The sequence below is a fragment of the Lolium rigidum genome, chromosome 4 (genome assembly GCF_022539505.1).
Source record: "Lolium rigidum isolate FL_2022 chromosome 4, APGP_CSIRO_Lrig_0.1, whole genome shotgun sequence".
NCBI classification, from domain to species: Eukaryota; Viridiplantae; Streptophyta; class Magnoliopsida; order Poales; family Poaceae; genus Lolium; species Lolium rigidum.
In genome coordinates, this window is record NC_061511.1 from 273,694,367 (window position 1) to 273,722,246 (window position 27,880).

Genomic DNA, 27,880 nt, shown 5'->3' on the forward strand with positions numbered 1-27,880 from the left:
TCTTTCATCAACTCATGAGGATCGTGGTGCTCAAAACGTTTTTGAAGATCGGATTCCGGCATCGCATAAGATGGCACACTGAACTTGAGAGTACCGAGTTTTCCGAGTCGCGTAAACAGCTTTTACTTCATCGGTTTCAGTTTCGCAGGAGGGTCACCTAGCGGTGCATCAAGCACATATTGCAGATTTCCGCCGGAGAGGAAGATCCTCACATGACGGAACCCGATCGGTGAAGTTGCTACCGTTGTTCTTAAGCTTTTCTTTCTCTAGGAACCGGTTAAAATTGATTGGGGACGCCATCTCTACAACATATATTTGCAATAGTTTAGACTAAGTTTATGACAAATTGAGTTCAAATTTTAATTCTACATAATTAAAAATCTAGATGAACTCCCACTCAAAACAATATCCCTCGCATTGTCTTAGTGATCACACGAACCAAATCCACCGCACCAAAACCCGATCATCACGAGAAAAGGTGTGATTTCTTTGGCGAACACTCAAAGTGTTCATCATATCAACCATATGATTCATGCTCTACCTTTCGGTATCATGTGTTCCGAGACCATGTCCGTACATGCTAGGCTCGTCAAGGCCACCTTAGTATCCGCATGTGCAAAACCGTCTTGCACCCGTTTGTATGTACTTATTGAATCTATCACACCCGATCATCACGAGATGCTTCGAAACGACAAGACTTGATAACGGTGCTACTAAGGATGAACACTTTATTATCTTGAGATTTTAGTGAGGGATCATCTTATAATGCTACCGTCGCGATCTAAGCAAAATAAGATGCATAAAAGGATTAACATCACATGCAGTTCATATGTGATATGATATGGCCCTTTTGTCTTTGCGCCTTTGATCTTCATCTCCAAAGCACGGACATGATCTCCATCATCTTCGGGCATGATCTCCATCATCGTCGGCGAAGCACCAAGGTCAATGGCGCCGTCTTCATGATTGTCCTCCATGTAGCAACTATTACAACTACTTTGAAATACTACTCAACATGAAATTTAAAGACAACCATAAGGCTCCCGCCGGTTGCCACAATACAATAATGATCATCTCATACATATTCATCATCACATTATGGCCATATCACATCACCAAACCCTGCAAAAACAAGTTAGACGCTCTCTAATTTGGTTTGCATATTTTACGTGGTTTAGGGTTTTTCGATATAGATCTAATCTACCTACGAACATGAACCACAACGTTGATACTAATGTTGTCTATAGAAGAGTAAATTGAATCTTTACTATAGTAGGAGAGACAGACACCCGCAAAGCCTCTTATGCAATACAAGTTGCATGTCGAACGAGGAACAAGTCTCATGAACGCGGTCATGTAAAGTTAGTCCGAGCCGCTTCATCCCACTATGCCATAAAGATGCAAAGTACTCAACTAAAGATAACAAGAGCATCAACGCCCACAAACCATTGTGTTCTACTCGTGCAACCATCTATGCATAGACACGGCTCGATACCACCGTAGGATAACGTAGCATAGAAAACAAAAATTTTCCTACCGCGAACACGCAATCCAAGCCAAGATGCAATCTAGAAGACGGTAGCAACGAGGGGGTATCGAGTCTCACCCTTGAAGAGATTCCAAAGCCTACAAGATGAGGCTCTTGTTGCTGCGGTAGACGTTCACTTGCCGCTTGCAAAAGCGCGTAGAAGATCTTGATCACGATCGGTTCCGGCGCCACGAACGGGCAGCACCTCCGTACTCGGTCACACGTTCGGTTGTTGATGAAGACGACGTCCACCTCCCCGTTCCAGCGGGCAGCGGAAGTAGTAGCTCCTCTTGAATCCGACAGCACGACGGCGTGGTGTCGGTGGTGGTGGAGAAGTCCGGCGGAGCTTCGCTAAGCGTGCGGGAAGTGGAGGAGCGAGGCGGCTAGGGTTTGGGGAGAGGGGGCGCCGGCCACTATAGGGGTGCGGCCACCTTGGTGGTGTTTGAGGTGGCCGGCCCCCTCCCCCTTGTCCCTCATTATATAGGTGGAACCCCAAGAGGTGGTGTCCAAGTCTTCGAATAAGACCCGAACCAAATCCTTCCATAGGAGGGGGCAATCCTAGCCCAACTAGGACTCCCACCCAAAGGTGGGATTCCCACCTCCCATGTGGGGGTGGCCGGCCCCTAAGGGGAGTCCACTTGGGACTCCTCCCCCACTAGGGTTGGCCGGCCATGGGGGTGGAGTCCCTTGTGGACTCCACCTTCCTTGGTGGTTTCTTCCGGACTTTTCTAGAACCTTCTAGAACCTTCCATAGAACCTTCCGCGACATTTTATTCACATAAAATGACATCCTATATATGAATCTTATTCTCCGGACCATTCCGGGACTCCTCGTGATGTCCGGGATCACATCCGGACTCCGAACAAATATTCCAACTTCATTCCATATTCAAGAACTACCATTTCAACATCCAACTTTAAGTGTGTCACCCTACGGTTCGAGAACTATGCGGACATGGTTGAGTACTCACTCCGACCAATAACCAATAGCGGGATCCGGAGATCCATAATGGCTCCCACATATTCAACGATGACTTTAGTGATCGAATGAACCATTCACATACATTACCAATTCCCTTTGTCTCGCGATATTTTACTTGTCCGAGGTTTGATCTTCGGTATCACTCTATACCTTGTTCAACCTCGTCTCCGACAAGTACTCTTTTACTCGTACCGTGGTATGTGGTCTCTTATGAACTCATTCATATGCTTGCAAGACATTAGACGACATTCCACCGAGAGGGCCCGAGTATATCTATCCGTCATCGGGATGGACAAATCCCACTATTGATCCATATGCCTCAACTCATACTTTCCGGATACTTAATCCCACCTTTATAGCCACCCATTTACGCAGATGGTGTTTGGTGTAATCAAAGTACCTTTCCGGTATAAGTGATTTACATGATCTCATGGTCATAAGGACTAGGTAACTATGTATCGAAAGCTTATAGCAAATAACTTAATGACGAGATCTTATGCTACGCTTAATTGGGTGTGTCCATTACATCATTCATATAATGATATAACCTTGTTATTAATAACATCCAATGTTCATGATTATGAAACTAATCATCCATTAATCAACAAGCTAGTTTAAGAGGCATACTAGGGACTTCTTGTTGTCTACATATCACACATGTACTAATGTTTCGGTTAATACAATTCTAGCATGATATATAAACATTTATCATAAACATAAAGATATAAATAATAACCACTTTATTATTGCCTCTAGGGCATATCTCCTTCAGACAGACCATTGGGCTAATCGTTGTCCACAACGCAAAGGAAAGAAATGTCAGGCTGGACAGAACTCAAATTCTGTCAGCATGGTCATTGGCAACACAGAGGAAGGAACTACAGGGTATGGTAATATGTTACCTACTCGTTCTTTCGGTGTTTCAGCCCACGGAATGGTGGGTTGATACAAGTGCCAATGTTCATGTGTGTGCTGACATCTCCATGTTTACCTCTTATCAGGCCCGAGGTTCCTCAGTAATGATGGGGAATGGGTTACATGCTACTGTTCGTGGTGTTGGCATGGTAGATCTGAAGTTTACTTCGGGAAAGATCGTGCAACTGAAGAACGTGCTGCATGTCCCTTCTATCAAGAAGAATCTCGTTAGTGGCTCCCGTCTTATGAAAGATGGGTTTAAGTTGGTATTCGAGTCCAATAAAGTTGTACTGTCTAAGTATGGAACTTTTGTTGGAAAGGGATATGAATGTGAGGGAATGTTTCGCTTCTCTCTAGAAGACTTCTGTGATAATGTTGTGAACCATGTAAGCACTAGTGTTAATGAAACTAATGTTTGGCATTCACGACTTTGTCATGTTAATTTCGGTTGTATGACGCGGCTTGTTGATATGAGTTTAATTCCGAAATTCACCTTTGTCAAAGGCTCTAAGTACCATGCTTGTGTGCAAGCAAAGCAGCCTCGCAAGCCTCACAAGCTCGCGAAGGAAAGAAACTTGGCACCACTAGAGCTCGTACATTCGGATCAATGTGAGATGAATGGTGAGTTGACAAGAGGTGGAAAGAAATATTTCATGACTTTGATTGATGACTCCACTAGGTACTCGTTATGTGTATCTCCCGAAAACTAAAGATGAGGCTCTTGATTTCTTTAAAATCTATAAGGCTGAAGTTGAGAATCAACTTGAAAGAAAGATAAAAAGGGTTCGGTCCGATCGTGGTGGAGAGTACTTTTCTAATGAGTTCAATTTATTCTGTGCGGAACATGGTATAATCCATGAGAGGAAGCCTCCCAATTCCCCACAATCCAATGGGATTGCGGAAAGGAAAAACCGTACTCTAACAGATTTGGTCAATGCCATGTTAGATGTTTTGGGTTTATCCAAGGAATGGTGGGGGAGGCTATATTGACTTCATGTCATGTCCTAAATCGTGTTCCAACCAAGAATAAAGAGATTACCCCTTATGAGGAATGGGAAAAGAAAAGACCAACACTCTCCTACCTACGAACTTGGGGTTGTTTGGCAAAAGTGAATTTTCCAATCACCAAAAAGCGAAAGCTTGGACCAAAAACCGTGGACTGTGTCTTTCTTGGCTATGCTGCCCATAGCATTGCTTATAGATTTCTTGTGGTGAAATCTGGAGTGGACGACATGAATGTTGGCACCATCTTTGAATCAAGAGATGCTACATTCTTTGAGGATATATTCCCTATGAGAGATATGCATGGCATGTCTAGTTGGGAATCTGATCCAATACATGAAACTCCTATGGAGTCTGATGACGAATTTGATGATGAGAGTTCAGATTCTGATGAAGATAACAATGAAGCTCCCACAAGGAGTAAGAGACAAAGGACTGCAAAGTCTTTTGGTAATGATTTCATTGTGTATCTTGTGGATGATACTCCCACTACCATTTCAGAAGCTCTTGCATCTCCCGATGCGTACTACTGGAAGGAAGCGGTTCAAAGCGAGATGGATTCCATCTTGGCTAATGGAACGTGGGAGTTAACTGAGCGTCCTTATGGGTGCAAACCTGTAGGATGTAAATGGGTATTTAAGAAGAAGCTTCGAGCTGATAGTACTATTGAGAAGTACAAAGCTCGACTTGTAGCCAAAGGCTATACCCAAAAGGAAGGCGAAGATTTCTTCGATACCTACTCACATGTGGCGAGATTGACCACAATTCGAGTACTACTGTCATTGGCTGCCTCACACGGTCTTCTCGTTCATCAAATGGACGTTAAGACAGCTTTCCTAAATGGAGAGTTGGACGAGGAAATTTACATGGAACAGCCTGATGGTTTCGTACTCGCAAGGTCAAGAAAGAAAGGTGCGTAAATTAAAGAAATCTTTGTATGGTCTCAAACAAGCACCCAAACAATGGCATGAGAAGTTTGAAAGAACTTTGACATCTGTGGGCTTTGTTGTTAATGAAGCCGACAAATGTGTGTACTATCGCCATAGTGGGGGTGAGGGAGTTGTCCTATGCTTGTATGTGGATGACATACTAATTTTTGGGACAAGCCTCAAAGTGATTGAGGAGGTAAAAACCTTCTTATCTCAATGTTTCGAGATGAAAGATCTTGGAGAAGCTGATGTTATATTAAACATCAAGCTATTGAGAGATGAGAATAATGGGATTACACTTGTGCAATCTCATTAGGTTGAGAAGGTGTTGAGCAGATTTTGCTATGCTGATTGCAAATCTACTCTCACACCTTATGATCCTAGTGTCTTGCTTCGAAAGAATGAAAAGCCAATCAGAGATCAATTGAGATACTCTCAAATCATTGGTTCACTCATGTATTTAGCTTGCGCTACGAGGCCTGATATCTCGTTTGCTGTGTGCAAACTTAGCCGGTTTGTGGCCAACCCGGGAGATGATCATTGGCATGCTCTTGAGAGAGTAATGCGCTATCTAAAGGGAACCATGAGTTATGGAATTCATTATACCGGGTATCCAAGAGGACTTGAAGGGTATAGTGATTCCAATTGGATTTCTGATGCTAAAATGAAGGCCACAAGTGGATATGTTTTCACTCTTGGTGGTGGCGCTATTTCCTGAAAGTCTTGCAAGCAGACCATCTTAACGAGGTCAACAATGGAAGCAGAACTCACAAGCATTAGATACAGCTATCGTCGAAGCGGAATGGCTTCGTGAGCTCTTGATGGACTTGCCTATGGTTGAAAAACCAATACCGGCCATCCTTATGAACTGTGATAATCAAACTGTGATTATTAAAGTGAAAAGTTCTAAGGATAATATGAAAAGTTCCAACCATATCAAGAGGAGATTGAAGTCTGTCAGAAAACTGAAGAACTCCGGAGTGATAGCATTGGATTATGTCCAAAGTGCCAAAATCTGCGCAGATCCTTTCACAAAAGGACTATCAAGAAACATGATAGACCTTGCATCGAGGGAGATGGGTTTGAGACCCACTTGAGTTGCCGAGGGGGTAACCCAACCTATGTAATCGGAAATTCCGTGAAGTAGGACCTGGGAAAACAAACCGGAGCAACTGAGTCGAGAGAAAATTTAATACTCCCACTCCGCTGCAGATGCAATTCTCTCATAGCTAATGTAAGGCAGGTTGACAATGTCTTAATGTGTTCTGAGCGGCTCTTAATGAGCGAAGACGCCGTCCTACAGGGCGATCTTTTGAAGAACACACCTATATGAGTGACACTACTGGTCATAGTGTGGGAGATTTGGGTGAATCTCTAGTAAGCTCATGAAAGGCCGAGGAGTATGACTTATAAGCTTCACCCGAGGGGAAGGCTATGGTAGCCTAGTACCGTGCCGGCATTGAGCGAAACTTGCTGCACAAAGACTGACAATTCAAGGCATAGTCCATTGTTCAGTTGTAGTCAAGCGTAGCACCTTGCCTAAGTGGAAGTTCAACTTAACAGTCTCCACCGAAGTGCAGGTATATTAAACAGTGAATGGAACTAATGTGTCATCTGATGTGCATATGAGATCTGGTGGGGGATTGTTGAATGTAGATGGGCTGCAGCCCAGTAAGGAAGCCCATATAGTTTATAATTCCTGAAATCTCAAGGCCCATCACGATTGGCAGCTTGGGACAGCCTTTGGGGACAAAGTTTAGTCCCACATTGCTAGTTAGGAGAGAGTTGGAGTGGTATATAAGGGCTGCTGTTCTAGTCATTCCAAGTGAGTGAGAATAGAAGGAGCCCTCGCGCACTCCTCCTCCTTCGCCCGCCTCGCCTCGCCTCGTCACGCACGCACGTCGCGTTTCGTGACTCGAGTTCGAGTTCGAGACACACTCAAGAAAGCCTAAATTTTTGCTTGGTGCACCAACTGTGTTGGGTACGTGTCGGCCTGCATGTGCATGCTCGCCGCGTGTCCCTGACTTCCTACGCGTGGCAACACGGTCGGGGCGGCTCTCCTCCCAGGCTATACAAGGAGACCGATCAGATCTGGAGAATAGTGCTCTTAGATCTCTCTCTCTCCGAAGTTCCTCTTGTTGTGCTACTCTCTAGTCTTCCCCATCCCGGCGACTGCGTGCACAGCCGTCCGGGAGAGCAGGCCTCCGAAACTCCGTTCGTTGAGATCCTGCACCGGGATACGGGCGATAAGGTTTTTGGGGAGCGTCTCGGCGCGACTGCTCGCTGCTGTTCGTCTTCTTCATCGACGAATCGGCTGCTTCATCGACAGATCCGACTACACCATGGGCGACATCAACAACTCCCATGGTGGTGGTGGTGCTGCTAGTGCGACCTTCCCGGTTGCTATGTACGTGCTTTTCCTCTCCTACCTTGCACTGCTACTTGTTCCATGTTCAGATCTGATGCATGTGCTTAGTCTGATGTGCGTGGTTAAGTATGCTTGTGCATCTGTAAACTTGCTTTCGGTAATTAAACTCACACGGAAAATTGCCTAATAATCCAACAGTAACTCCATATGAACTATAGATGACAGCTCCACAAAATGGAATAGCAAATCAAGCTGACGACATTTGCAACTATCTAAAAACTATGGGATAGGCCCTGATGTTGATCTTGATTTTTTTTTGTTTTGTTTGCGGTATATAGCATAGTGGTTCAAATGGAATACACAATAGTCAATAGATACACAGCTGAAAATATGATCGACTGATAGTACACGTCAAGTCATATGTATGTCTCATGCTACAACGTATATTTGACATATATAGCAGAAGAACATACACGACGTGCGCATGGCGGCATAGTGACATCTCGAATGCAAGGTATGATCTGAGTGTAGCCAGTGGTAGGGTACCTTGAATAAGAGGTCGGAATCGAAGGGGGTGGTCATCTCGCTCCCCGTGTATGAATTTGATATACTTTGTGTTTTACAATCTGTATTACTACCTTGTAGGCTTGAACTAGCTAGTATGTAAGTCTAGATAATTGTAAAATTAAGTCAGCATCATGAGGGTTACACAGACCATCTTGTACACCCAGTGGCGGACCTACCAGGGGGGGCGAGCAGGGGCGGCCGCCCCGGGTCTCCTGGTGTGGAGTAGGGCACCCAAGCGGTCAGCAGCTCCAAGTCTTGGATGGCCGCCATTGACGAAAAAGAGCTATGCGAGCTTTTCCGATCGAACCGGTACATGCAAGGGAGAGCAAAGAAAACTGGGCTAGGGCCTAGGTGGGCTCTTCCACTATTGGGTTGATAGGCATGTTGGTTATTATTTTTGATGCTGAAATACCACGCTCGCACCCAGTAGACATGACGATGGCTCCATCGTTCCGCATTGGAAAAATACCCACATCGCTCGCCTCAAATCCCTAGAGGCTAGCACGTTCTCTCAATGCTTGACGGATGATGAACGATCTGCACCGTTGCACACAACGCCGGCCACTGTGAGGCTTGGGCAGCTGGGCTCCTGATCTGGCCACCGCCGCCGATGGTCCCGGACGAGGAGCCCGGTTTGGATTGAAATTGCATAGGTATTTCAGGTCCTTGAAGTTACTATTATGGTTGCCAATGCGTATCTCACGCGGCAAGAGTCTATGTTAGTAGGTTTTAATTTTTTTTTTTCATTTTCATGTTTCTCGTAGTTGTATTTCATTGATTGTAGCAGCTGAATTTTTTGTGTGCCACTTCCCTATAATTTCCATGTACTAGAGTTTTATTTGTGCGTTAAGAAATTTTCCTAAAAATGTTCGCCCCGGCTAACCAAAATTTCTGGATCCGCCACTGTGTACACCCGACGAAACATGTCATTCAGGATAGTTGGCCGGCATCTGATTCCTCCTTTTGACAACAAACTACTTTTTCACAAATGTGCATGTGAGACGCAGCTGAAGCAGCCCGTCGGCGCGCATAGAATTCACAAGCCGGAGGCGGCGCCGTGAACTCATGAGAAGCAGTTGGTATCCTGTTGCTGTTGTGTGGCCATGCGTTTGGCGAAGATATAGCTACGGGTTACTGCGCTTCCAAGATCTGCCGCCCCGACAAGATAAGATCATGTGAGACGATAGATAAGTGAAAATTGTCAACCGGTGGTAGAATCTGTCCGTGCTGCTACCACTTTTACCGACTGGGTAAGATCGCGCTGGTTGGTTGATCGTGCTCCTGGAATGATAAAAAAAAAAACATAAAAAGCGTGGGAAAGGCGCGCGAGATCTAAGCCGATTCTCTGCTTCTCCATTGCATTTGACAAAGCAGATTCGTGCTGCTGTAGCGCTCGGTGGATCAATTGACAAGCACGGCAATTCGATCTGTCGATTCCCCGGCTTGTTTCCGCTGTTTTAGGACAACTTTCACCGAGGATTCAGAGATGGAAATAGCTACGCCGGTGCAATGGCCTCGGGGCAACGCCATAGCCACTCTGTGAAGAGCTAGTATCCAAACCAAACAAACAAGCATTTCTATCCATACGATAGAAACATGGGCAGTATTCCCTTGGTTTCAAAATAATTGTCTTTTTTTCTAAATACAGATGTATCAACACATCGAAATGCATCTAGATACGTCCGTATCTAGACAAAGTTGCAGCACTTCTTTTGAAAAGGAGGTAGCACATGTCAAAGGAAGTGTTTGATTCAGAATCACCTGATCTGCAGTAGATTGACGGCACATCATGAAATAACTGGATTGAGCTTCAGTGACTTTGTCAGTCCACAAAGTCACTGACTTTGTGTCACTTACAAGTGGGGCAATGTGGGACACTTCATTGTATGTGCCCCACATTGCCCCACTTGTAAGTGACACAAAGTCAGTGACTTTGTGGACTGACAAAGTCACCCAAGCTCAATCCGAAATAACTATGCCTCGTCATTCATTGCATAACTATAGCTCAAGATTTGTCAGAAACCCTAAATTAGTTTACAAAGTTAGTAAATTACATGACAAACCACAACAGTCATTGATAAAACTACACAAATCGAACTGTTATCTTGCCTCTTTACACCTACCAAATCGTCCTTAAAGAAAAAAAAAAGCCGCGATTTCCTGAAGGAACTCCTTATGTCTTCTGCTTTTTCAGTAACGTGGTGGTATCACCTAGAAAGAGTTGGTGATGAATATTGTGTAACATCTCAAAACTTCTGTAGTACACCTGAAAGTCTTCATTATGTTGTGTCAGCAAGATAAGGGGTGGGGAAATATAGGACTAAATCTTCGTGCACAAGCAACCCTTAAATGATGGCCCAGAATTTCTTCCTACAGATCAAAACCTGCTCAGGCCTGTTTTCCTCATTTTCCAATGTGTGAGTGGTGACATCCCATAGGAACTTTGGTGCGAGATCACTGATTCTTGAGAGGGTGGTATTCTCATCTCTGATAATCATAAAACCCTGATGTCCAAAATTGTTACCAAGAAAGAGTTAGTTATTCTCAATTAACTTGATTTATATCACTATACTATCATATTTTATCTCTTTTCCTTGTGAAGGACAGAAGATAATCCCACACACAAATATCTCTAAATGGCGATAAAGTTGGCTTGCACTGTAAACTACATTTAGCTACAACTAGCAAATTATTAGGTTGAGAAACAGGCTGATTACACCGCATACTATCTCATTGCCCTTCATTTATCACACGACCACTTATGATAGTATTTTAATCAGTGTGTCCTTCAATGAACCTTCTTAAGGCATGTTCCATCATTTGGAGGGAAATTTAAATCAAGTAGAAAAATATATATTAAAAGTTATTAAACAAAAATCGTGTAGATCCAAAAATTCAAGGAGCAGTTTTCACTAGAAAAATGATGTGCTTCTTCAGGAAAATTTCTATTATATTTATCTACAACGATATACTAGATTGCTATGCCCAAAATATGAGATGATTGAAGTTACTCCCTCTGATCCAAATTAGTTGACGCAAATTCACTGAATCTAGACAGATTTTAGACAACATTTTGCCTAAATCTGTGTCAATTACTAGATTATGCTTAGGGATCTATTGCGACACGAACATGTCATAAACTTCACTCTTCCAAAAATTAAATCCCTTGGTTCTGGTTAAAAAAAGGGTAAACAATACTGACCAAACACTAGCAATATAGATAGGATATGCAACGAATAAAAATATTTAAATCAAATAGCTTATACGTGAATATTTACCTGTGGACGAATGATGCGATCTATTTCTAGTAGGATATCTTCCAATGAGCAACCTTCTACACGCCCTTGATAATGAGAAAAGAGGTGGAAGGCATGTAGCAAATCATATGTCCTAGGATATGTTGAGAATGGCTGACACCTGCAGCATGGATGGGTTTTAGATTCATCTAAACAAGGGAATGAATGTCTACTTTTCCAGAAGAAAAATACTAACCAGTCATGATAAGAACCAATTAACCCCCGATCATAGATAACAGGCAGTGTGTTGATCATTGTATGGGGTACTACATTCATAATCCAGACAGGATCAGTGCTTAGTGCCATAGCAAATCCACCATAGTTAGCATTCATGTCCATGACATTCCTTATGTTAGTCTTTTCAACCCCAAGAAGTGACCAGTACTTGCGAACCTGGTCCCGCCAGAACTGGTTATTATTCTCAAACTTCTCTAGAGTTACTCCTAGAAAACATATTCCAGAAAACAGATTATTTTATATAAATGTGCTACACAATCAAGCCAAAGATCAAACTAGATTTACCTAAGATTATTTGTAAAAGTTGAATTAAAAGTGGCATATATTAGCCATTTACAGAACTTAAATATTGACTATCATAATACATGTGTGTAGTCCCTATGCTTCACAAAGTAGCATGTCATAGTTGTGAATTCGACCTAGTTGCAGTGTCAGATGCCAATAACACTAAACAAAAAAATAGTTATTCTTTCTCTTTTGTAAGCAATGGAAATGGACTGACCTATTCTCTCCAAACTCCTCGAATAAAATAATAGGCGGTCAGGTCTGGGAGGCAGTTTCTGCAATTTTGATTGATCCGTGTTCAACCGAACACAGTTCATTAATGGGGATTTCCATGATGGCAAAGAACTGTCATCGGGGTTGCAGATATTCAGGAGCTTCATGTCAGCATTTTTCTGTCGGCAGGATTCATCGTCAGGTTTGATCCATATAGCCGTCTGAACATGCTTAGCAATAAGCTTCCAACACATAGCGGTTGTGATATTAATTAGCTTCTCCCAGATAATAGGGAAATCTTTGTCTTTTCTATAAGCTGGTGGAGCCGAGTATACAAAATATCCATTAGGTCGCAAAAGACGATCAACCTCTTTGAGCAATATTCCATCTGGAAAAAGAAAGAGTTACTATTTGAATGGTGTGTTCTAAAGTAGAATGCATAAACAAAAGATCATCATCAGAAGGGACCTTTTTTATCTAAAACAAACAATGAAAGAGCACACGTTTGCATGCCAAATAAACTTTAAGGAAGACATGTTACAGTAAACTGCACACATATGAGAACATAATATATAACTAACTAGCTGTTCCCACATAAGATGCAACTAAACACATCATAACCATTTGACAGAGTGTGAATCTCACCATTTTCATGCCAGTCGACACGACATCGGGAGCAATGTACCATTTCAAATGAATTTCCAGGATAGGGTAATTGCTTCGTGGCTAACACGGAGATCATTGCGCCAATCCCACGTTCTAATGCAAACTGGATTTGATTCTCATGGCCATCTTTCGGGGCAAATGACATAGTATGAATGTCTAGGGGAAGAAGATAAGCAGAAAAGCTGGCAACACCACATCCAACATCTAAGACTTGAACTACTCCTGCCGAGCTGAGATCGCCGGTACTATTTGTCGTCATATTTCCTAGCCTGCATTAATCCATCACAAAAATTACCTCATGGAAAAATCTTTCTTACAAAGATAAAAGAGGATGGCAACATGAAACCGCTATTATTTGGTGTTTATGCATCAAGTAGGATATATTAGCTAAAGATGATGAACATAAGATCGAAGTTGATAATGCTTAGCATTTAGGCATCACACTGAACTATTACTCTAGAGGATATTGCAAGCATTCTGCCACGTAGGTATGCAATTTTTAGATCTAGACAGGCAATTAAGGGTACCTCTCTATGTATTCTGATGCGCCATGCTTGAAATGAGTACCGCCTCCAGGAAACCACCAAAGCTTGCCACTCTCATGCACCCAATTCTGTCCCCCTTTCACCTCAGAAAGGCGTGAATGGTTCACATTACTGCGCCACACATAGTCCCTGCTCGTTGGCCATCTTATCGGTACCTTGTAGTCATTCGGCGGGGGCACCAAACAGAACAATCGCTTCTCTCGCGGAGGGCAGATATGCTCAAGATCCTCGTGCCTAGATCTATCCAGGTTCCTTAAGCTGCTCACATAGGCTGCATCGTGACACGGGACATACTCGTTGTACTCCAGAGGACACACGTCGAGCCCGTGATCCGGAACCGAGATTGGCGTCGTTCGGTAAGTGGCAGCAACTCTGTTTGTGAACTCTGGAGCATCTGCCACTGAAAATCAAACAGGTTTTAACTTCTTTGGCATGGAAACGGTTACACTAGGAGCTCAGGATATATGCAGCAAATGGTACATTTACAGCGTGATTGCAACACGCAGGATAAGCGTCAAGGCCAGAATGATACAGTTTTGGCTATGAACTATGCCAAGGCCCATTAAATTTACATCTAGTCGCGGACAAGTGCAGCAATTTCGGAGGACGAATTTCTCAAGCATGGCATATGTACTAGTAATGTAGGAGAGCAGCTGAGAGATCCTGATTCCTGAATACGAAGCTTAAAGCCGCCGCGCCAATTGCAGAGAACTGAACTAGTAGTAATTGCGATCGAGCAGCGGATCGGAAAGGGGGGCGCGTTCTGCGCCCCGAGGGTTGGGAGCGGACTGGTACCTTGGGGATTGGAGGAATCGGGCGACCGGGAGCCGGATGGGGGCAATACGACCGCGGGGGAGGCGGAGGACTGGAAGAGGGTGCCGGCGTAGAAGGAGGCGGCGACGAGGGCGACGCCCAGCAGGAGCAGCTCCACCGACCGCGGCTCCGGCGGCGACCACCACCGCCCCATTGTACTGCTTCTCACTCGCACTCCCCCTTTTCCCCCAGTGTCAAGGCGATCCCTTGCTTGGAGGTGTCTCCTTCCTTTCTCTATTTATTTTTTCATTAAATCCATGTGTTCAAGGGAGTAAATTACATAAAGCTAATGGTATTATATTTTACATAAATACCACTTTTAAGGCATGTCGCAATAGATTGCACAAAATGTTTGTTGATCACGTTTTAATACGTACCAAAACTGATAGGTTAGGCCCATATGTAAGTGATGACTAGACAGTAGAGGTGAATATTATGCTGAGATGGCATCACATGTGGAAGAAGAGCTGATGTGGACATGGGACCCACGTGCCAGCTCCATTTTTAACCCTCTGGATGGGCGATGCTTTCTAGCCTTGCTTCTTGGACAATCGCGGCACTGGGGGCTGGGGTTGCCAGGAGGTGGCGCGGTAGTCTCAGGTGGGGGAGGTGGGGGCAAGTTCGCAGGTGAGACAACGATGAGCTTGTCGATGGTGGGGGGGGGGAATACCATCAACAGAGTGGGAGCGAGGAAAAAAATGAATTGTTTGTTCTTTTTATTAGCCTACCATCTCAGCATAATATCCTACTGTACTGCCTAGTCATCACTTACATATAGGCCCAACCTATCAGTTTTACTGTTAAAATGTGATCAACCAAAATTTTGTACAATCTATTGCGACATGCCCCATAAATAGAAAAAAATTATCAGTGTTGATGCCAAGGTGTAACCATTACTCCAAATGTGGTAGTTTTATGTAATTCACTCGTGTTCAAGGATAACTGGAGTTGGCTTTTGAGTGAAGAATCAAAGTCATCCAGTATTATGGAAATATAAAACGAAGGTTTCTCTCGTATGTGCGATTTCAATATGAATTCTTGAGAATTTCGAATTCGGGAGATTTTTCTTTCAATTGCTGGGTCGTCGAAATGAAATCATCAAATTTCTACAATGCAGTATGCATCACTTTTTCTGGACAGCTTTAATTGGGAAGCAAACTTGGAAAATGAACAGCTGTATATCATCAAATTCCGTATGCCAGCTTGGAGAAGTTCACTAGAACGTAGGAAATAAATAAATACGGAATACAATTTAGTCTCGGGGCTCTGGCTTAATTTGGAAAACTTTCAATGTATGGATTTCTCTCTCAAAACTGTAAAGCTGGATGTGGTTGCAGGTTCTGCTCACATATAGACTCTCCGGAACATGACAATAGATACGGGGGAACACAGTCTGTACTTCCAACAATTTTGTGTGTGAAAAGAAATACAAATGCTATTTCACGAGTATAGAATCTATGCCGAGGCTTCAGCCGATCTCTCCACAAATCAACGGCTACAGGATATGGTGATACAACTATACGATGCGCTGCTGAATCGAACACATGTCAGGGTGTGGCCTGTGACAATGCAGATCCAATCTGACACATGAGAGGGTAGACTGGACTGAACTCCTTGTCTCCGCGAGACCGGACCTTCATCTCGTAGTCATCCAGGGTTGCCTTCACACCTTTCCAGATCTGATCCTCCCCTTGTGAATCAAGCCACAGAGAGTACTGTAGGGGCGTCAGCTTGTTTCGCTGTAAAGGGGATTGTAGCTCGTCAGGTCCTCGAGAATATAGGTGGTGGAGGATCACACTGGGTGGCAAGTCCTGAAGGAGTGGAGAGTTCTCAAGCTGAGATGTCTCCAGGAATAGGACGGGGCGGAATGCACGCAACGCCCGGTATGGCGGGCCCAGCTGCTCCACTGGAAACAGATTCTGGCCAACAGCCAGCTCCAACTCGGCCATGTCCCTAGCCATTCTCAACTTCCCTGCTTCAGAGAGTGGCCTAACAAGAGAAGCATGTCTTATGAAGAATATTAAGATCCTCGAGGCCATCCTTCTGACCATTATGGTACATATGGTCTCTGATCGGGAGGCTGACGATGGCAGAAGCTTTGACAGGAACTCGCTTCGGAAGTGGATGGCACACTTCTGAAGCTCCTCCATGTAAGCCGATGCATTGTTATCCATTCCCCCATCCATTCCATGAGCTCCAAAGTCTTGCTCGTGCATTTGAAGGATACAGGACTCCAGACGATCGAGCATTGCTTGGAATAGGGAGGTCACCGAATCACAAGCGACACCGTATATTACCCCAAGAGATGGCGAAAGGACTTCAGAAGCAACATTTGGGAGTGTTGACAAGATGCTTGAAATGCGTGTGTGAACCTCATGGAGGTGTAGACACAGAGCAAAGTTTTTTAATTGAGCTGGAGTCACTGTGCCAGTAACTTGACGAGCTTCGGGACCAGTAGAGATCTACATTTGAAGCAAAATATGTCAGCAAAAGCACGTAACAATTGAAGCAATGACAAGACATCAACATATCTTAGATGTGCACTGCACAAGAATGTGAACACATACAAGCAAGCACAGTAAGGCTTATAAATTAGAAAAGGATGAAAAAACTGAAACTAAAGACTGTCATATGACAGCACCAATATATATAAGACAGCAATTATAAGCCCAGATAATGCATGCCCTTTTTACTTCCCTGGGAAGGCATAATGCTCAAATCTTTCTGTACGAAAAGATTGTAAGACAGCTGAAACTACCGAATAGGAATGCACATGAAGACAGGATACATGCAGCAGAGTGCTACTACAGGACTGTATTTTTCTCATGATTTCTCTTGTTTGATATACTCTATTTACCTCTATTACTTGCAACATCCAATATGCATGCAATAGAACAAGAAACTCAGTTAACAAAACCAACATAAAAGCACTATTTTTCTGGATGCTACCAGGTGCTGCAAGTCCTGCCACAACCCCAGGGATAACTAATTTACTCAGCTGACCCCAGCAATCACAGATCTGACTAAAACCTGTATATTCACTGGTCTCAATGGGTAAGCTTGATTTTTCAAGAATAGTGTGAGCAGGAGTATTCAAGTCCAGAAGATGAGAATACAAAGCACCTCCAATTTACTGAATAGTGAACACCATGAGCAGTGTCTACTAATAAAGGTTGGAATAGGAGGTGATTGATTAGGTTCAGACTCAAGTGAGAAGAGTGAACAATCAACCCAGTCAAGACAAGGATCTAGCAGATGCAGCTATAACCGTCTTAGACAACAATGATTTTCTGCTTCTGGACATACAGACACCACAACAGAACATGTTTCAACCTAACTGGGAGGGATTAAGATCAGAGCATCTTTAAAGCTGAAGTTCAATGTTCAAACCTTCTACAGTGGGTCCTAGTCAAGCTTGAGAAAATTCAACGATGTGGAACAGTTAAGACGATAGCAAAAAAACAAACATAGACAAGCTATAAACACATCGTCAGAAACTTACAATTAACGCCACCTAGCATGAGGAACACTTGCTAAACTTTGATGGACGAACTGAGAAACCAGAAACTATCCAGGAAGTTGTAACAAATAACTTCGTAGAACATAGTGAGTACCTGATATTCAGCTCTTTGTGCTAAAAGAAGCAAGATCTTCCCGATTTCACGTAGAACAAGAAGCAGCAAATGCCCATGAGTTCTCACAACTTCAATTTCCTCTTGGATTCGAGATATTAACCTTGATATTTGATCCTTTGAAGGTATGCTTCCCCGGTTTGACATAGGAAATATGCTATTGATATAATCAGAAAGGCGACTCTGACTGAGAGCCAAAAAGGCGTTCTGGAATATCCCAATAGCTGCAACCATGTGATCTTTTCCTTCAAGAGTAAGTGCTGGAAGGGTACCCTTTACATCGGTATCTCTTGAAATCCTCTCAAGAAGGTTCTCAATCATAGAGAAGAGTCTCGGATATCCAAGAGTAAATATTTCCTTGACAAAGCTTGACGCAGTAAAGACCGATTTCAGCTGGCTTGCAAAGGCCTTAACAATGGCATCCCATACTCTCTCCGTCAATAGAGGCTCACCTTCCTGCAAAAGGATTTTTTTTTAGTAATGATTCAAGCTAATCGAATTAATAATTAATCAAGAAAGAGCAGGGCGGTATCAAGACTCATGATGTGCATGTAAACACCATACTTTGGAAACAAGGGGAACATAGTAAATAGATGCAACTATCATTGCAGGTCTAAAAAATTGCTAAGAGCAATGAGATGGAAAACTTCAGAACCTCATTGCAAATAATAACATGGAACATTCCACTTTAATTCTGAAGGACAGGGAGCCATGATTAAGGATGATGCCAGAAGATACTATGCATTTACCAGTGAAATATCAAAGCCGGGCATCATGAATAGATGGTTTAACTGAAATCTTATACCTGATCCCAGGATACACTAGGCTTAGCTCTAGTGGAAACTACTAGACAATAATAATATCATCAGTTTCCAACAGTGTTTCGATATGCAGATTACAGTATAATCCCCACTCACAAAACTAAACTCTAATGAACATAGAAATTGCAAAATCATCGAGACATGAATATATATTGGTATATACTTCTTATTTTTTCTATGCCTACATTGTCATTTTTGTAACTCTTTGACTTTCTGTATATCTCATAATTTACACATGATGATCATACTGCCAACTAATTCATGCTACAGAATATGGTCAACATTAGCATCAACTTTAATAATACATCATCCTAAGTCTATATTGGCATTTCAAATCAAAGTCATTACTATAAGATGATGCCTCACCTGCCAAACCTCCTCAAGGAAGAGCATTTGCGTGAAGGGCACACGCTTCTTGGTGAGCACGGTCTGCAGCTGCCATGCAGCGGTGACAGCCCTGTGCAGCTCCTCCATGCACTGCCTCATCCTTTCCCAGAGCGCATCTGCGGCCCTCTTGCTGCCACCAAGCTGCGGCGTGCCACTTCTCTGCACGCCTCCAGGGCCACCTCCACCACCAGCCATTGATATTGCCTTCATGTCCAATGCCACTGTCACGCTCTTGGCCCCGGCTGCCTTGCATTTCCCCACGAGCCCCTCAACTGCTGGCTTCAGTTCCCCCAGATTGTAGTACACCTGCAGGCCGCACCAGACGTCGTTCTGGTTGGACTCAGCGATACCACGGTCGATGACGGCGCTGGCCTCCGACCGGAGCTTGGAGGCGGCGGCATCGACCTTCCGCATCTCCTCGTCGACGGCATTGATGCCGGAGAGGTTCTTCTCGTCGTAGAGGAGGCGGATCTCGCGGTGGAGCTCGGCCTGGCGCGCGAGGTCCGGGGCGGGGGAGGAGGCGAGGAGGCGCGTGGAGAGGCGGACGAGGCGGTGGGAGTGGAGGAGGAGGTCGGCGGTGGCGAGGAGGCTGGAGAGGGAGGAGGAGGAGAGCGCGAGGTGGGAGCGCGGCGCGGAGAGGTGGGAGGAGAGCAGGGAGAGGTGGGAGAAGAGGAGGCGGAGGTTGGAGGGGAGGGTTGAGAGGGCGGCGTTGGCGGAGCGGAGGGAGAGGAGGTGGGAGAGGAGCAGCGGGTGGCGGCGGAGCACCTCGGCGCGGAGGTGGCGGCGGAGGAGGCGGATGGCCTCCTGCAGCTGCTCGGCGCGGGAGGCGGCGAGGCCGGAGGAGAGCGCGGCGGAGGAGAAGTCGGAGGGGGAGAAGGACGGGGAGAGGAAGGCGGAGAGGACGGGGTCGGAGGCGAAGGCGTCGAGCGGGGAGGCGGGGTCGGGGGAGGTGGGGGAAGGCGGCGAGGCGAAGGAGCTGCCGGTGAGGAGGTCCCTGGAGGTCGGCGAGAGGAGGAGGCGCGGCGTGGCTGGGGCGGCCATTGCGGTGGCCGGCGGCGAGGCGGGTGGTGGATCTGGGGAGGGGAGAGATCCGGAAGACTCACCACTCAGTAGGCGTCATTTTGTCGTTAGAAGATCGAGAAAATTGTCCAATTTCGTGGGAAAAAAACCTTTTTCATCCAATTTCATTTCATGAATAAATTGATTGACTCTTAGCACTGTAGTATATAGTGATTTCTGTTCCAGAGAATTTGTCGATATGGAATTATGTGCAACATAGTTGCCCCTGCGAACCTTATTTTTTGCTGTTAGCCTGTCACACTAAATGAACATCGATTTCTACTTAAGAAAATATTTCATGGTATGAAAAAGAATTATGTGCAACTTAATATTTTAAGCCACTACTCACCAAACGTTATTTTACTGTATCTTCAATTTGTCTGCTGAAACAGAAAAAGAGAACGAAAAGTTCTGTCATCACATCATAAGAAAAAAAAACGATATCTCATTTATTAAAAAAAAATGAAAACTCGTGGAAGTGAACGCTGCCTAACACAAAGTTTTGACACAATAGCCTACTTTTCACTTGTGCATTGCAAGTAATGAGACAACTATAACTGTCTTCATATATGTGGAAGTTGGTAAATGTTGGGCTTGGTAACCCCCACCACTGATGGTGGTGTAGAGGTAAACTATAAGTCAACGCTCTTGAGATGAAATCGACAAAAATAACCTAATCTTGAAAAGTCAGCATAAAGTAATCTTATTCTAAAATTAATTCACGAAATAACCAAGAGAGATATGCTCTTAAGCAACACACCACTCTTAAGCATGGCGTCAGCACTAAGGGAGCCATACTCTCAAGCATGTGGTGTCGCCACCAAGGGAGTCATATGCTCTTAAGCATGGGGTCACCACCAACTTAGCCATGCTCTAAAACATGGTTGTCGCGCTCAAGGTCATGCTCTGTCTAGCATAGCAAAGTGGGCAATTTTCAAATTGTTGTCGACCTCTATGTTGTAGCTGGTCTGCTGTCCATATTATATTTTGAATTACCAACCATGAAAAAATGGATTTTCGAGGTGCCCAAGACCTCCAAAGTGAGGCCCAAAACCACATATAACATCTCCTTACATACAAGGGATTCAACACTATTTACATGCCCTAACATAACTCTATTATTCTAATCGAAAGGTGGTGTCGGTTACTTGGAAAAAGGGACAGATAGTTTGTTCAACATTTTGTTTGCTCTCTATTCTATGGGTTTGCTCTAGGATCCACCATGCCGGTATCTTTTGTCTGTGTTCCCCTCTTGTTCCAATGTTTATGTTTGCCTTGTTTTCTCTTTCTCGCAATGTGGTTTATTGGCCTATGCTAGTTGCGTGTGTGAGTGCATGTGACGTGTTATGGAGATGGTATGGATCCTAGTTTATCTATGAAGCTTGCAGTGATGGGTTGGAACGTCAGAGGGGCTAAGCGGCGTGGTGTCTAGCTTTAATTTGCTGACAAAGCATGTAATGTGGTTTGCCTCTAAGAAACAAAAATTACAGTCATGACTAAAGAGTTGGTTGTTGAATTGTTAGGGCCAAGATTTGGTGACAATTTTATTTTCTTGCCGGTTGAAGGGACAAGAGGGGGAGTTCTTCTTTCTTGCATTGCAGATTTTCAGATTTTGCATGAGTCTTCGACTACTGCTATCAGGTTTTTTGTCACATGCAGGGGCGGAGCTCCCAGTAGGGCAAGGTAGGGCAGCCTCCCTACCTTGATTTTTGGTGAATACACTTAGATGCGCGTGTTTTTTCTGAAAATTTTGAGTGGTCATACATCGAAAACGGACTCCATATGAGAAAGTTATGCGTGTTTCAGTAAAAACACTGCGCAAGATCGATTACAGGCCAAAAATATAGACTATTTTTATCTCCAAATATAAACTCGTATTCTAGATTCAATGTGAATAATATTGCTTGTATTACAGAGATTTATCATTGAATGTACCCTAGTATATACAAGATAAACTCGAGTTATTCATTATACATACTTGTAGAATTGAAGATTTTTAGATGTTTTAAAGACAAGTAATACTTTCTCTGACTGCGTTATTACTCCATTAAGATGACATAGGATTTACCCGTGGCGACATCAACAATTGAAAGGAATTTTCTAGCAACAAAAATAATCAAAATCGAGTTGCGCATCGAACGAGGGATAATCAAACGTTTTGATTATTTAAATTACATCATATTTTTTAAGGAGATGTAAAGCTTTGCCGTTGAGTTAGCATTATTGGTATGTTTTTTAGGTTATACTTATAATCAAATATTTTTTATTTTTATTGTATTGAGATATTACTACTTTTTAGGACTATTTGATATTTGCATCATTCAAAGTTCGCCCTACCTTAGATTTTTTTCGTCCTTCGCCACTGGTCACATGTAATGTTGTGCATCGATCTGGTAACCTCTTGATCAATTACTCGAGTGTATGGACCACATGAGGATGATTTGAAAAATAAATTAATGCAAGATTTAAGAGAAGTCAGAGCCAATGTGCAGAACAAGTGGATGGTGTTGGGAGATTTCAATCACATTTGCCAAACTGTAGATAAATGCAATGCCAACATAAATCAGATGCCGGTAGTTGTGTACTCTCATTCAGGATTTGGAGGTTATTGAGGATCCTCATATTGGAAGACGATTCACATGGTCGAATGAGTGTTTGAATACCACGCTTAACTTGTATTGACATGGTGTTTGTACCAAAGAAGTGGGATCTTTGCTTTCCCCACTTCCAGCTCGCCCCGGCTTCATCTAATGTTTATGACCACTCCCGCTTTTTGGTAAATAAGATGCATCTCCGAGTTGTGCAACAAGCTTGGGAAAAGTCAATCAAATATAATGATGCAATCAGGGCTTTGCATATCAGGCTCTCCGCATCACCAAGGCTTGAAGAAGTGGAGCAAGAGAAAAGTCAGTTGGGCTAGAGTTGTCACATCTTTAACAAATGATGTCATCTTTAATCTGGACGTCGATCAAGAAATCAGAGTTCTGACTCTAGAAGAAAGGGAGTCAAGAAATCAGAGTTCTGGCTCTAGAAGAAAGGGAGTTGAGAATCTTCTTAAAGTAAACTGGTAGGTATTGCTGTCATTGAAAAAGTGAGATGGAGACAGAGGTACAAGATTACCTGGATAAGAGAGAGAGAGAGAGAGAGAGAGAGAGAGAGAGAGAGACACCAATACAAAATTATTTAATCTTAGGGCAAATGGTTGTCGTTGGAAGAACCACACTCCCAACTTGCATGGGCCTAATGGGATTGTTTGTTATCATAATAAAACGGTTGATATCCTGTTGAACCACTATAGTAAGTTGGTGGGGACCTGTCTTGCACCAGAGATGATCTTAATTGGGCAACTTCGGGAATGCCTTCGCTTGATCTGAGCATCTGGATGGTTCATTCTCCATGGCTAAGTTGAATACAACAATTCATGGAATGCATGGAGAGAAGGCACCAAGGCCTAATGGGTTCGCTAGAAACTTTGCAAGAACTATTGACATGTTGTCAAGAAGGATCTGTTGGCGGCAATGAACCAAACACATCAACCGAAGGGAGACCAGTGGTGTTTTTTGAACTTAGCCAACATTGTCTTGCTTTCGAAGAAGGATGGAGCCTCAGATGCCAATGCTTATAGACTAGTGAGCCTAATGCATACCGCGGCAAAAATCCTATGCAAATTGCTTGCTAACATAATAGCGTCGGAGTTAACAAAATTGGTGTTAAGAGGAAAAGGCGATTTCATCAAAGGAAGGTCAATTCAGGATAATTTTATCTAAGTCAAGAATGTGGTCAAGGATGCTCACACAAAAAAGTCCCCACTGCATAGCTAGACATTGCTAAAGCTTTCGATTCGGTAAACTATAGTTTTTTTGTTGAAGGTGATGACTGAGATGGGCTTTGGGAAGGGGTGGTGCAACATTGTTTCTCTTACACTGGTGTCCTCCTTCTCTTGTGTGATGCAAAACGGATGTTGTAGCAAGTTATTTCTGCATCATAGAGGGCTCATGCATGCCTCTATGATTTTCATCATGGCTATGAAACCTTTGCAGCGGCACATGTAAAAGGCCACCGAGCAACAAGTCACCTTTGTGCCCTTTGTGTTGCCCGCCTGAGAGCTAGCCTCTACGCTTGAAAGAGCAAAGTCTTCGTTAGTGTTCTATGTGTTTGATAACAACGCTAGAATATAACTGCACCGTGTGCGTAATTGTTGATATATATGTAGTTGCACGGTGTACTCATGGTCCACTCGAGTTTGGAAGACCAAGATCATAGCTAGTCATAGTTTGATAGGTTTTTCGGTTATTTGTGTGTGTATCGTGAGACAACAGTTGGAGAGGATTTGAGAAGCTGTGGAAAATATATGTTCACAGCATGACCGGTAGTATCGGTGCTGAGAGCGGTAGTACCGCTACCGCCTTCAGCACCAGGTACACGCCAGCTGGAATCTCTATGACGGTACTACCGGTTCCTCCGTGGAACCGGTACTACCGCTTGAGGTACCGCAGGTGATACCGACCATGCGGTCCTTGCCCCCTAGAATCGTTACGATACTTGTACGGTACCGATGTCGGAAGTACCGCTCGAGTCACTCTTATGAGTGAATCGCGGTAGTACCGGTTGAGTTACCGGTCAAGTACCGCATCTAATCCCAACATGCGGCACTACCGCACCTAGTACCACTTCGATACCGCAAGGGATCCAATATGCAGAATACCTATGCCGGTACCTTGAGCGGTACTACACCCGTTAATACCGGTCGTGCGGGATGTAGTTGGTTGGGGTAACGGTTGCATGGACGCGGTAGTACCGCTCACCAGAGCGGTAGTACCGGTCATGCAGGAACTGTGGAACGGCTGGATTTTGAATGATCCTATTGATACCTTTGATCCGGATTACGGATTTGATACGTCCAATTTGCATCACTATTTTATATCATAATTTGCTGTTATTCATTGATATATTTCATATTGGGACACAATACTTATGTTATTTCATCTATTTTGCATGTTTCATGATTATTTGGAGATCGAGCACCGGAGCCCGGATTCTCGCTGGAAAAAGCACCGTCGAGATGCAATATTTCGGAAGATCAACTGTGGAAGGAAGTTTTACCAAAAATCCTATTTTTCCGGATGACGAAGGAAGCCGGAAGGGGAGCCAGCTGGACCCATGGTGGGCCCACACCATAGGGCGGCGCGGCCCATGGCCTGGCCGCGCCACCATGTGGTGTGGGGCCCCCACAGCCTCTTTCGCCTCCTTTTCTTCGCGAAACCCTTCGTCCCGAAGACCTAAGCCACGAGAGGAATCCTCACGAAGGGTTACGGCCGCCTCTCGCGGGGCGGAGAACACCAGAGAGAAAAGAGCTCTCCGGCGGGCAGGAATCCGCCGGGGAAATTCCCTCCCGGAGGGGGAAATCGACGCCATCGTCACCGCCATCGAGCTGGACATCATCTCCATCACCATCATCATCATCGCCATCTCCACCGCTGGACATCGTCACCGCTGTAGCAATTTGGGTTTGATCTTGATTGTTTGATAGGGGAAACTCTCCCGTGCATCGATTTCTACTTGTTATTGATGCTATTGAGTGAAACCATTGAACCAAGGTTTATGTTCAGATTGTTATTCATCATCATATCACCTCTGATCATGTTCCATATGATGTCTCGTGAGTAGTTCGTTTAGTTCTTGAGGACAAGGGTGAAGTCTAAATGTTAGTAGTGAATTATGGTTGAGTAATATTCAATGTTATGATATTTAAGTTGTGGTGTTATTCTTCTAGTGGTGTCGTGTGAACGTCGACTACACGACACTTCACCATTTATGGGCCTAGGGGAATGCATCTTGTACTCGTTTGCCAATTGCGGGGTTGCCGGAGTGACGAAAACCTAAACCCCCGTTGGTATATCGATGCAGGAGGGATCGCAGGATCTCGCAGTTTAAGGCTGTGGTTAGATTTATCTTAATTACTTTCTTGTAGTTGCGGATGCTTGCAAGGGGTATAATCACAAGTATGTATTAGTCCTAGGAAGGGCGGTACATTAGCATAGGTTCACCCACACAACACTTATCAAAACAATGAAGATTAATCAACTCGTATGTAGCGAAAGCACTAGACTAAAATCCCGTGTGTCCTCGAGAACGTTTGGTCATTATAAGTAAACAAACCGGCTTGTCCTTTGTGCTAAAAAGGATTGGGCCACTCGCTGCAATTATTTCTCTCGCATTTTACTTACTTGTACTTTATTCATCTCGTTACATCAAAACCCCCGAATACTTGTCTCGTGAGCATTTACAGTGAATCCTTCATCAAAACCGCCTGTCAACACCTTCTCGCTCCTCGTTGGGATCGACATTCTTACTTATCGAAGATACTACGATACACCCCCTATACTTGTGGGTCATCAAGACTATTTTCTAGCGCCGTTGCCGGGGAGTGAAGCGCTATTGGTAAGCGGAATTGGTAAGGAAAAAACCTTTACTGTTTGTGCTGATTTTATTTCTCGCTCGTCGCTATAAGTCATTATGGAGAGATCTTCTCTTCAATTTCTATTTGGGAAATCTACTACTATTGCAACGGTAGTGGATGAGGCGCCAGTGAGGAAGTAATACCATATAAAATACCTACGAAAATTATTGAACATGTTATGGATAACCTCTATGAAGGGGATGGAACCTGTCCATCCCGGTGATCATTTACTCGTTTTTGCATGAATTATGCGGGTTATTCAAATGTGCAGTATTGCTATGAATGAAGTTAGGAAGAAGCTATTCTCTATATCGTTGTCTGGTAAAGCGGCGCATTGGTATAAATTGCCGAAGAATGGTGATTCTCTTGATTGGGAGGACATTGTGCCTTTATTTTATTCCAAATTTTATCCTCCAAGTGAAATTCACAAAGATCGGAACCGCATATATAATTTCTGGCCTCATGATGGAGAGAGTATTGCCCAAGCTTGGGGGAGATTGAAGTCTTTAATGCTCAAATGCCCCATTCATGAGCTTCCCGGTAATGTTATTATTGATAATTTCTATGCAAGACTTTCTTTTCAAGACAAGACCTTGCCGGATACTTCTTGTTCGGATCCTTTACACGCAATAAGGAAGAGTTTAAAAGGGACCTTCTTGATCGGATCCAAGAAAATACTCGAAGGTTGGGAGAACGACAAGGATAGAGAATCAGGTATAATTTACGATTATAAATGCATTGAAGCTTTTATGGATACTGATACATTTCGTAATATGAGTGCTACATATGGTCTTGATTCTCAAGTTGTTGCAAATCTTTATAAAGCTTTTGCCTCTCATTATGAATTGCCTAAGAAGAATTTTGATAAGTATCATGAACCGTATAAAGATAAAATTGATTCATCTATTAATAAGTGTGTTGTAGTTGAAACTGCTGATCGTGTTATTCCCGAAGCTTACATTGAAAAAACTCCTTTTCCTGCTAAAATGAAAGAGTACTCGTTATAAATAGTGCGGTTCATAAAAGTGAAAAGAAACCTATAGAACCCGAAGAACAAATAAAAGTTGAACTCGCTCGTTGCAATAGTTAAAGATCTTGTGACTCGAAAATGTGGAGGATGGTCATATTATTTTCTCGTGAAGATGCTTCTAATATTGTTTCACATCCTAATAAAC

General features: G+C 43.7%; 2 protein-coding genes across 3 annotated transcripts; both read right to left on the reverse strand.

The window, feature by feature from the left end:
* Nucleotides 1–10,257: 10,257 nt before the first annotated feature.
* Nucleotides 10,258–14,517, reverse strand: LOC124650611 (probable methyltransferase PMT7). 2 transcript variants are annotated; one of them, XM_047190130.1, is made up of 7 exons: nucleotides 14,329–14,517; nucleotides 13,516–13,927; nucleotides 12,968–13,257; nucleotides 12,327–12,710; nucleotides 11,784–12,030; nucleotides 11,570–11,708; nucleotides 10,258–10,795 (listed from the first exon to the last, which is right to left on the reverse strand). In XM_047190130.1, exons 1-7 carry the CDS (start codon nucleotides 14,498–14,500, stop codon nucleotides 10,637–10,639), a joined length of 1,803 nt encoding a protein of 600 aa, XP_047046086.1. In that variant the 5' UTR covers nucleotides 14,501–14,517; the 3' UTR covers nucleotides 10,258–10,636. The 2 variants fall into 2 exon arrangements, with proteins under 2 accessions (XP_047046086.1, XP_047046085.1); XM_047190129.1 differs by having other exon boundaries at nucleotides 13,516–13,933.
* Nucleotides 14,518–15,723: 1,206 nt separating this feature from the next.
* On the reverse strand, nucleotides 15,724–20,248 carry LOC124707778 (conserved oligomeric Golgi complex subunit 5-like). The gene is made up of 3 exons (XM_047239472.1): nucleotides 19,166–20,248; nucleotides 17,961–18,434; nucleotides 15,724–16,808 (listed from the first exon to the last, which is right to left on the reverse strand). The coding sequence occupies exons 1-3, from the start codon at nucleotides 20,225–20,227 to the stop codon at nucleotides 15,894–15,896; spliced, it is 2,451 nt and encodes an 816-aa protein (XP_047095428.1). The 5' UTR covers nucleotides 20,228–20,248; the 3' UTR covers nucleotides 15,724–15,893.
* Between the last annotated feature and the right edge of the window lie 7,632 nt (nucleotides 20,249–27,880).

What these genes read in the sequence shown, in the direction of transcription:
- LOC124650611 (XM_047190129.1), bottom strand. Translation starts at nt 14,500, where the DNA reads ATGGGGCGGTGGTGGTCGCCGCCGGAGCCGCGGTCGGTGGAGCTGCTC. An exon ending in GCATCAGAATACATAGAGAG is followed by an intron (nt 13,258 to 13,515) that starts GTACCCTTAATT and finishes GGATTAATGCAG; the next exon opens with GCTAGGAAATATGACGACAA. An exon ending in GAGGAGTTTGGAGAGAATAG is followed by an intron (nt 12,031 to 12,326) that starts GTCAGTCCATTT and finishes TATGTTTTCTAG; the next exon opens with GAGTAACTCTAGAGAAGTTT.
- LOC124707778 (XM_047239472.1), bottom strand. Translation starts at nt 20,227, where the DNA reads ATGGCCGCCCCAGCCACGCCGCGCCTCCTCCTCTCGCCGACCTCCAGG. An exon ending in TCCTTGAGGAGGTTTGGCAG is followed by an intron (nt 18,435 to 19,165) that starts GTGAGGCATCAT and finishes ATCCTTTTGCAG; the next exon opens with GAAGGTGAGCCTCTATTGAC. An exon ending in CACAAAGAGCTGAATATCAG is followed by an intron (nt 16,809 to 17,960) that starts GTACTCACTATG and finishes CTTCAAATGTAG; the next exon opens with ATCTCTACTGGTCCCGAAGC.